Here is a 9,897-nt window from a genome sequence, read left to right as displayed (position 1 = left end):
CCCAGGAGACTATCTATGGGTGGTCCCACTCTGCAGACATGGCCATTCTGACCACAAGGGCAGATATCTTAGCTGTCTCTTTGCCAGTCATCTGTTCTGATCACGTGAGTAGATATCTTAAGCATGTCCCCTTGCCAGACGTGTTTTAAGCAGTTTTCCTCTTGAATCAAAGTGTCACGGCTTACTGAAAGCCATTTTAGTTGACATGAGTGACTCCACTATGTTATATATGTTATGCTATCAATGTCATTTCATTGGTCCTGCTCTCCACAAATACGCCTTTATAGTTTCTTCCCCCACCTAACTGGTTGCAGAGTTAAAGCCAGCAGGGGGTGTCTGGGACCCCTGCTCCAACACGCCCACCACCTTGGGTGACTCCAACCCTGCTAAACGGAGGTGCTGCGCGTCCTAGGGGCGGGGCCGCCGCTGTAGCCCTCACGCACTCCGATTGGTCTTTCATGTCCTCGTGACGCGCGGTCCCGCCCTCACGCCCCTCCTCCGCATCCGCGCGGGGGAGCAGGAGGTGCAGACTGAATGGGCGCGGGCGCGAGCCTCGCGCTGGGGACTGGCCGGCGCGCGGGCCCCAGGGCTGGCTGCCGGCGGGCGCTCTGGGCCCTGGGCTGGCTGCCGGCCGGCGCCCCCTCCCTAGTATGCGGATGAAGGAGGCAGGCGGCGTGGAGCGGCGTCCCCTGCAGCCGCGGACCAAGGCGGTGTCGGTGGCGGTGGCGGCGGCGGCGGCACCTGCCGGCCGAGGTACGTGGCGCAGCCCCCTCCTCGGCTCAGCTGGGCCCGCGGGCTGGGGGCTGCGGCGGCGATCCGTCGTTGCCGTCCCCAGGCTGTGCCTGGCGGCTCCGCCCCAGCCCCCGCGGACAGCGCCCAGGGCACGGCGCCCCCAGACGCGCCTTGCGGGGACGCGGGTTGAGAGTCGTGGCCTCGGGCCGAGTGGACGGGCGCGGGGCGCTGCGGCCCGCGGAAGTGTCGAGGCGGTGGAGGCGCAGGGGCGGACGGTGAGGGTTTCAAGTCCAGCCTCAGTGGCCCTTAACCCCCAGTTTTCCGCATCGGCTCGGGGTTTAATTCATTGCTGGAAGCTTCCAAGCCAGCAGAGCCGAGTTAACTAGTTGCCTGTCGACGGGATTGGGGGACCCTTTACGAGGCAACTAGCAGCTCCCGAGAAACTGCTCTTTGCATCCATCGGGAGAGTAGTGTGTGATGTCTGCAGGTAGATATTCCCCAGTGACCTTTCCTGCCTCCACTCTGTGCTCAGCCCTGCGAAAGAGACACGTTTTAGCGACCTTTGGTTTCTTCTGAATTGTAAGCAGTGACTTGACCTCCTAGGCATTCATTCATTATGCGCATTTCGTGTGTAAATAACAAGGTTTTCGGAGAGCATCTCCGAGGGGCTGGGCGAATAGGGAGACGCGGGGTCCTACTCCTACCCCACAGCAGGTGGGTGACCTTGGCCAATACCAATGCCCCTGTGGGTCTCGGTCTCCTCGTCTGTACCGGGAAGCCTAACCTACTCATTGCCGAGGTCCTTTCCAGGCCCCTGGTTCCGTGGTTCTGAGCGCAAAATGTGTTCAGGAGTGAAGACGATCCTGCAGGATCACTAGCTGACTTGAAAGACTGATTTTATGGCCTTATGTCTTAGTTTATGTGCAATATGACCTCTGCTTAATTAGGTATATAATTCGTTTAAAAGAGAAAATGGTTTTACGTGCTTTATGGGTTGCCAGCTCGTCGCACCAAGCACGGTGCTGGGCGTTGGGGTTATAAAGAGGAAGGAGACTGATCTGCCCTCTGGACTTGGGACTGCTAATCCTCGTCCACAGAACGATGTTTGTCCTGCAACTGTGGAAGAGGAATCTGTGTCTGTTGAGCAAAGGGCACAGACTCAGAAACAGTTGGGCTGGGTTGTGGTTTTACTTGTGTAATCCTGCAAACCTGACAGCCTCGAAGAATGTTTTATCTCTCCTGGTAGATCTGGGGGTCACCTGAATTCCAACCAGTGTTTGCTCTGGCAAGGAGAGGCTGCTGCTGTGAGCTGCTAGAGTGCTGTAACCAGATGTCATGGCTCTTTTTATATGTATCCATTATATGAGTGCTGCCATTCCTGTGAGATGAAATGAACCTTGCTTATAATTAGTAGCCGTTTCTTCCTTTAGGCAAGAAAAGCAGTGGGTGAGATATAAGAAGGCATGAAGGGGTTTATGGAAGAGAAAGAGAGGGCTGCCAGGCATAAATTCTAAAATCTTGCATTTATGACTTTTTTGAAAATGCTTACAATTTTGGTACAAACTACCAAATTGTGGGATGTTATAAAAACTGAATTTTAAAATTATATTCAAGGCAGAATAAGAACAAATCCCTTGTTCTTTGATTTGCCTCCTCTAGTTTGTTCTAGGCAGCAATGAGGGGTGTTTATCTAGCAGGTTGGCTCTTGGGAGGTGAATGAATGATAAAAAAAGATGTTAGCAATTACCTGGCTGACCTTTCAGTCTTCATATTTTTGGGGGACTCCTCTATGTATGTATTAAATTTGTTTTTCTCCTGTCACTCTGTCTTATGTCAATTTAACTATTAGGCCAGCCAAAGAACATAGAAGGGAAGAAGGAAAAATTTTCTGCCCTTACACTCCCACACTCCCTGTCACTGCCTTATTGAGGGTTATCCCTACTTGACTTCCTATGCGTGTATAAATGGAATTCAACCATGTTTGTCTTTCCTTACAAGTTAGATTTCTGTTGTAGTGTGTTCACTCTCTGATTTGGCCATTGGGTGAATAATATACCACATATTTATCCATACACTGTTGGTGGACATTTGGACAGTTTCCAGCATTTGGCTATTAGAAATAATGCTGCTGTGACTGTTCTTGTACTGGTCTTTGGTATACTCATGCATGCATTTCTGATGGGGGTGTACAAAGAGGTGCGATTGCTGGGTCATGAGGGCATGTATGCTCAGCTTTGAGAGCTACAGACAAGCTATTTTATTCCAATTTTGGAATAACTACATTGGTAGTTCCTCACTACTAGCTGATGAGTGTACCATCACTTTTCATCAAGGACTCTGAGGCAGGAGTTGGACCAGGACTCATCAGATTCTTCCTGGCTGTGCCCTGTATGTTCTGAACAAGTGCAGTCATGTCTAGGCCCGTCTCCCCTGGGTCAGGTAGCAGGACAGGCTGAGCTATGGGAACCCTTTAGCTCCAAGAGTCCTTGTCTTCAAGGAAGAATTTCTCTGGTGAAACTGCTTTGCTTTGTCTCAGCTCCCATCTTACTAGGAACCTCTCCTCCCTGAGCTTTTCTAATATTGTACTTCCTGTACTTTGTTTCTGTTTCTCTGACCTGCTTTCCTTGTACCACTGGCTTTTTACTTAAGACTTCCTCTATGTCCTAGAGCAGCAATTCTTCAACCAGTGTGCCGCAAGAATTTTTAAAGCATGCAATACCTGACTATTTAGTCAGGTGCACTGACCTCTTTTTCCTTAGATTGTCAGATTAAAAAATGAAAACAGCCAACAGAACAATAGCTGTCTGGTGTGAATGAATCAAAAGTATACTTATCTTTTTGTTAGATAGGCAAAAAAATTTTTTGGTGTGCTGCAGAATTTTAGTAATTCATTTATGTGTGCCATGAGATAAAAATGGTTGAAAATGCTACCCTAGAGGAAAAGCCTATTTTTGTTTTGTCTTTTGAGGCCATATAGGACATTTTTGCCCTCTTATGTGACATGGAAAAAAATATCCAGGATTAAGTGATTGGATGGTTCAGCAACTCCTCTACCCATGAATTTCCCTTTTTTCTCTTTAAGTTTTTAATGTCTGGAATCATAGTAGTTAAGTATCATTTGATATGATTTGATTCATTCAAAGAGGGAAAATTGATGAAAACAAATTAAATTTCTAAAGTATACTTTGATGAAATAGTAGTTCTGTCTTTTGAACTTTGAGGCTTTTTTTTAAGGCCAGGTGTCATTTTCATAATTAAAGGCTTATATAACATTCAGAGCAGAGGCAGTTTTCCTATTACTCATTAGAGTTCTTTCTTCCCTGGTCTTCCTCTCTCCTTGGCTTCTGCTTATATTTGCTTATGCTTTTTCATCCTCTTCTATCTGTTCTTCACCTCCATTCTGTGGTACTTTACAAGGCCGCCAGTACACTCCTCTCTTTGCTTGTCATTTTCTGTAATCAAATCCTTAGTCATCCAGGGCTTGGTGGCTAGTACAGGCTTCTTGCTTGTCCTCCCCTAGACCAGAGCTGTCCAATGGTAATATAACCCAAGCCACACATATAATTTAAAAATTTCAAGTAGCTACATTTAAAAAATTAAAAAGAAATAAGTGGATCAAAGTTTTAATTTTCCCTGGAGTTAAAAACGTCTCAAGTTCTAAATACCTAATAACACAGCTTCAAACAATTTAAAGTAAAATGTAACAAAATGACAAAAACGTTTACAAATTTGCCATCATAGTGAGAGATTTTAGTATATTTTTTTCAGTAACTGATAGAATAAGTTGACTGAAAACCAATAATGAATTATTCTAAAAAAACATCACAGTTAACCCTGGCTGGGTAGCCCAGTTGGTTAGAGCATCGTCCTGATATGCTAAGGCAGCGGGTTCACTCTCCGGTCAGGGCATGCACAAGAATCAACCAGTGAATACTTGGATAAGTGGAATAGCAGATGTCTCTGTCTCTCTGTCTCTCTCTTTTTCAAATCAATAAAAATTTTAAGAAACCCAACAATTAATAAGCTTGATCAAACTGATTACATAGAAAACATCCCAGCAAGTGACAACTATACTTTTACAAAAATTGAATGTATACCAGGTCATAAACTAAGTTCCAACATATTTAAAATAATCAGTATTATTGAGACAAAGTTCCCAGAATACAATGCAACTAAATTATATACCAATTAGATAATCTTTTAAATTTTTGGAAAATTTGAAAGTGTTTAAATCTGAAAGATAGAGGAGTAATAATAATGAAAATATGTATCAAAACTTTAGGATGAATTGTACACTTAAAGTTGTGGGAGAGAAATGTGCAGTCTTAATTGCTCATATTAGCAAGAAAAAAGGCATTATTGACCTAGTCAGCTAAGTTAAGAAGTTAGGAACATAGCAATTAAAATAAATCCAATGAATGAGAAAGAAGGAATTTTAAAAACACAGGTGAAAATAATTTTGATAATATATTTTAGTTAACCCAATAAGTTTAATATATTATCAAATCAAATTATAAAAACTGTTATGAACTACTTTACATTTTTCTGTTCAACTAAGGCTTCGAAGTCTGGTGTGTCTCTTACACTTACATAGAGCACATTTCACTTGGTCAGGCCACATTTGAGGTACTCACCAGCCACATGTGGCTAATGGCAGCCATTTTGGACAGCAGGTCTAAATCTTAGCCAGTAAACGTTGAGCTGATTTGTCTTGATAAAGGAAACAGTCAGAGCTAATGGTGGGATTCAGTTATCTGCCAAGCAAATCTAGAGTCATGCTAATCTAGAAGTGTTTTTGTGGTTGGCAAAGAGAGTGGACTCTGTGAAAATCCTGATACTAAACATGCCACCACCCCCCAAAGAACCCACATGCTACAAAAGGATAGGAAAACAAAAGGACAGGAAAAATAATAAATACCCTACTGACTTACATTATCCTCACATGTTCTAGACATGTTATATATGTCGGCCCATTTAATATTCAAAAAGCCATATGAGTTTGGTATCATTTTTTTCCCATTTTACAAATGAGGATACTGAGACTTAAGTAGATTAAGAAACTAGGGGGAGAGAGCTGGGATTCAGACTTGGGCAGTCTGGCATGAGGTGGTAGATGAGGCAAATGCATCCCGGTCTTTGTAGCATGCAGCGCATTCACACCTCCTGACTGGTCTCACCCCACAAGAGTACTTCTCCATCACAATCTAGCCTCCCGAGAGGTTTCTCCAAAATCCAGTTCCAGCCTCAATTCCCTCCACCTCCCCCAGTTGCTCCTTTTAGGATAATATTCCAACCTGCCATGGCACAGCCTGCTTCTTTTTTCTAGCCTTTCTCGGTCCATTTTCCCTCCTGGGCTGGACCTTTAGACGTTCCACTGGGGATTTTCTCCTCCATGCCTGCTGTCCTTGCTAAGGTGGCACCTGTCTCCCCCTAACCTCTGCTCACCAAGTCCTACTCATTCCTTCTTGAGGGGAGCCTTTTCTAAGCCCCCTCCTAGTCACACACATGTACACAAATGCACCCCAAATCTAAAACCTCTCCCAACACTGTCCTTATGCCCTCTGTAGAATAAATTTAAAAGAAGTACTATGAAAACAATTACATTGGTGATAAATCTACTTGTCCGATTTTTAAAATGAGATTGTGAGAGCTTTTTGAAGAAGAGACTCTCCGTGTTGCTCATTTCTAATGAGCTATGTTATTTCTAATGCTGCTAATGTCCCTGTTGCTTACTTCTAAATGAGCTGCGTGCTCCACACGCGATTAAAAACTGGATATGTGAATGAAGGTATGCCTGTTTGGGAGCTTGCCCAAATTCTGGTTTCCCAGATTTTTGAATCAAAGAGAAAAAGGGAGGTATGATGGGGGTGTAAAAGAAAATTGAATGTTTTAGCCATGCCTCCTACAGACCTAAATACATGTTATGTTGGTTTTAGGAATTCAGACACATTTAATTTGTTTTGAGGTTAAAGCGGCCCTAGCAAAACATTCCTTTGTCTCCTATACGATTGCTCCCTCTCCTTCAGTCTCTGAACTGCCAGGGCCTGTCAAACTCCGGGTTGTTTCCAGGGACTGTCCCTTTGCTAGGGTCATTACCACTTGCTGATTGGGGTTTTGTGTGATCAGCCTGACTCTTCTGTTCCTATAGGACAAATAGGATTATTGAATAACGGATAATTGCGTAAACTGCCTATGGAATCCTCCACTTTCCCTTACTCCTCCACCTTCTCTTACCCCTTCACCAGCCAGGTGCTCCCTGAGGAGTATTACTAAGGTCCTGTTTAGTGATGTCACTTCATAATCCCACACCTTAAGAACCCATGCCCCTACCTTTCTTTTTGTGGATGGGATCTTAGTTATTTTAGAATTTGAACGCACCCTTCCTCATTATCCCATTCCCTGTGTTTCCCATTATACTTTGAGGAAGGTCCCTATGTTGGAGACTGCTTACATTGGGTCCCAGAGTTGCTTTTGTTAACGCTTAATTCTACTAACTTATTAAGGATTCTCTTATTAAGGATTATTTATTCAGCCCAATTACTTGTATTTCCCTTTAATTAAGAGTGCACTCTTATTAAAAAGGTAATCTCTAGATTTTCTTTTATTTGTGGCTTTCATGGGTTGCCACAGATGCATTCCTCTTTGGCATCTTCTGCGTAGATAATTCGCTGTCCTGGGGGCCCCCACCACAGAGCTCTTACCTAAGGCCTTTTGTTAGAGCCTGGAGGGACCCCAAGAGGAGGAGCAGTTCTATGAACAGTGTCCTCGGTTTACCCCAATGTCATGTCTTATTTCCTCTGGCCCTGCCCTCTGCTGTTAAATCATTTCAGAATGGTGACCACGTGTGGAACCTTCTTGCATACTCTTTTTTTTTTTTTTTCCCCTCTCAGCAGCCTTAATTTATTATTATGCAGGCCGATCTTGGCTGACTGGATGCTGTAAGTATAGTCCCTGCCAGCTCAGTCACCAGGTCCAGTGGCGGCATCTTCCTGCACATCTCTTGGCCCCCTTCTGGCCATCCCTGCTCTGGCTCAGCTCCCCCCTCGCCTCTGGCTGCAGTGATCTCAGGGGCCCCTTGACCACCCTCTTCCTGGGTCACCTTCATCCCAGGGTGAACTCACTAACCTCCTGTTGAAGAACCACTTGGAGCTGCCCGGTGCCTCCTTTGGGGCTAGTTTGGAGGGCCTGGTTCCTTCTTAGCCACATCTCCCACAGGTCCCCTGTGATCTGGCCTGAGCACACCTCTCTGGGCATTTGGCATGCCTTTTGTACCATCGAGAATGCCTGCTCCTCTTTTTCTGTCTCTGAAGTCTTGCCCATCCTCAGCAAAGCACCCTCCTGATTTCCTCCATTGGAGCTAGCGGTTCCTTGCCCAGGGCACTCCAGATGCACTGCCCCTACTTTATCAAGGCATTAGTCAGTATTCAGGGTATTTACGTCTTTTTGCTTTCCCAGGCTGGATTATTCATTTAAAGAGGAAAGGAGTTGTATCTTATTTATCTTTATATTCCCAGTGTCTGGTGTATGGAAGATGCTTATTAAATGCTTATTTAATGGATAGGCGAACAAAACAAATTACACAATATAGACCAGCCCTTCTCAGTTGGCCTCTAGAAGACAATTTAGTCCTAATATTCTAAGGCAGCCACTGTGTGTTATGAATAACTTCTGTCCTATGCCTCTGAAATGAATCTAAGTATAGACCATCCTTGGGAGAATTGAGAAAATAGACACTCACATCCTTTTCTGTAATTGTCTAGTGCAGCCCAGCTTGAGGAAGGCCAGTACAGACAGCATGGTCCCGGTCCTGATAAAATATACATATGCAAAGAGAAAAGACCCACAGAACATAGCCCAGAAAGTTAACAATGGGGTATCACTGGGCTGTAGTGTAACAGCCAGTATGTGATTTCAAAATGTTCTCTCTGCTTTTTTATATGATTTCTGAAGTTTCTAACTTTGTGATAACTTTTAATAAATGTTTCTAGAATAAGTGAAATCGGAGTTCCCAAACTTGGTTGTGCCTCAGTATACGACAGTAGAGGGTTAGTTTTTCTTGTTAAGTATAGCTCCCTGTGCCCTGCCACAGTGGCCCTGGAATCAGAGCTGAGCGCCTCAGATTTGGCCCTGTAGAATCAGGCCTCCCTGTGAGGATGATTAGCTGTCAGACCTCTCTCTGCACCTGGATGTCCCTTTTTGCTGCCCCTGGACACCTTGTAAACTGAAAGGCTGAATTCCCAGCAGGTATGGCTCACCATCAGAAAAACTAGCATATTCATGAATACTCTTGGCTGCTCTCAGAAGCAAATCCAGAGGTGGTGTTTTTTTTAGTAATAGCCAAGAGTTGACACAACCTGGAGTCATTTGAATTAAATCTGATAGAAGAGTCTCCCATGCTCATCAGCTACTGCTCCAACCAGCCCTAGTTTTTTCCCTGAAGTTTGACCTTGTTTGACCTTATACAGAATTTTATCTTTATCCAGGCAAGAATCCACCAGTGGTTGGTAAAACAAGTAGGATTGGTGAGGAACAGGTATTTACTTAGTCCCATCAAGTTACTTATTAATTACAAAAGGAAAATTGTAACTTGACAGTGGAGAAACCTGCCACCACATTTAACACCACCAGTTTTAGGACAAATCAGCGTCATGTGCCTCCAGGTAAAATGCGTCAAGAAGGGCACAGAATCACTTCCCTAATATTCCTACCCAAATGGGTGATTTGAATCTAATCATAAAGAAACAGACAAAACCTCAATTTAGGGACATTCCGTAAAATAATTGGCCTGTACTTTTCAAAAATTGCCAAGGTCATGAAAGATAAAGAAGCCGTTTCTGATTAAAGGAGGCTGAAAAGATATGATGGCTGAATGCCACCATGTGATCCTGTTTTTGCTCTAAGGCCATTTTGGGGACTACTAGAGAAATTTGTATAAGGTCTTTAGAGTAGGTAACACTGTTGAAGAAAAAGTAATTTCCTGATTTTTATCATTATTCTGTGGTTCTTGTGTAAGGGAATAACCTTGCTTTAAGGGAATACTTAAATATTTAGGCATAAATATCATGTCCTCAGCTTACTTTCAAATGGTTAAAAAAGTAATATGTGCGTTATAAAATAGACTGTGGTAACAAGGCAAATGTTTTGAATGTTAACAATTGGGGAGTC

General features: G+C 44.0%; 1 protein-coding gene across 2 annotated transcripts in view; it reads left to right on the top strand.

The window, feature by feature from the left end:
- The first annotated feature begins 540 nt into the window (after positions 1 to 540).
- Positions 541 to 9,897, top strand: part of ST3GAL5 (ST3 beta-galactoside alpha-2,3-sialyltransferase 5) — a 71,074-nt gene continuing 61,717 nt past the window's right edge. The window contains exon 1 of one of the 2 annotated variants that reach the window (XM_090281657.1): positions 541 to 753. In XM_090281657.1, the coding sequence (XP_090137783.1) occupies positions 651 to 753 (103 nt within the window). In that variant the 5' untranslated portion in view covers positions 541 to 650. The remainder of the gene's footprint in view (positions 754 to 9,897) is intronic. The other variant, XM_090281658.1, reaches the window with a different exon arrangement.

This window comes from Furipterus horrens, unplaced genomic scaffold, assembly GCF_987537825.1.
Source record: "Furipterus horrens unplaced genomic scaffold, mFurHor1.1.pri manual_scaffold_6, whole genome shotgun sequence".
In the NCBI taxonomy this organism is placed as follows: domain Eukaryota; kingdom Metazoa; phylum Chordata; class Mammalia; order Chiroptera; family Furipteridae; genus Furipterus; species Furipterus horrens.
This window is presented reverse-complemented; position numbering and strand designations above follow the sequence as displayed.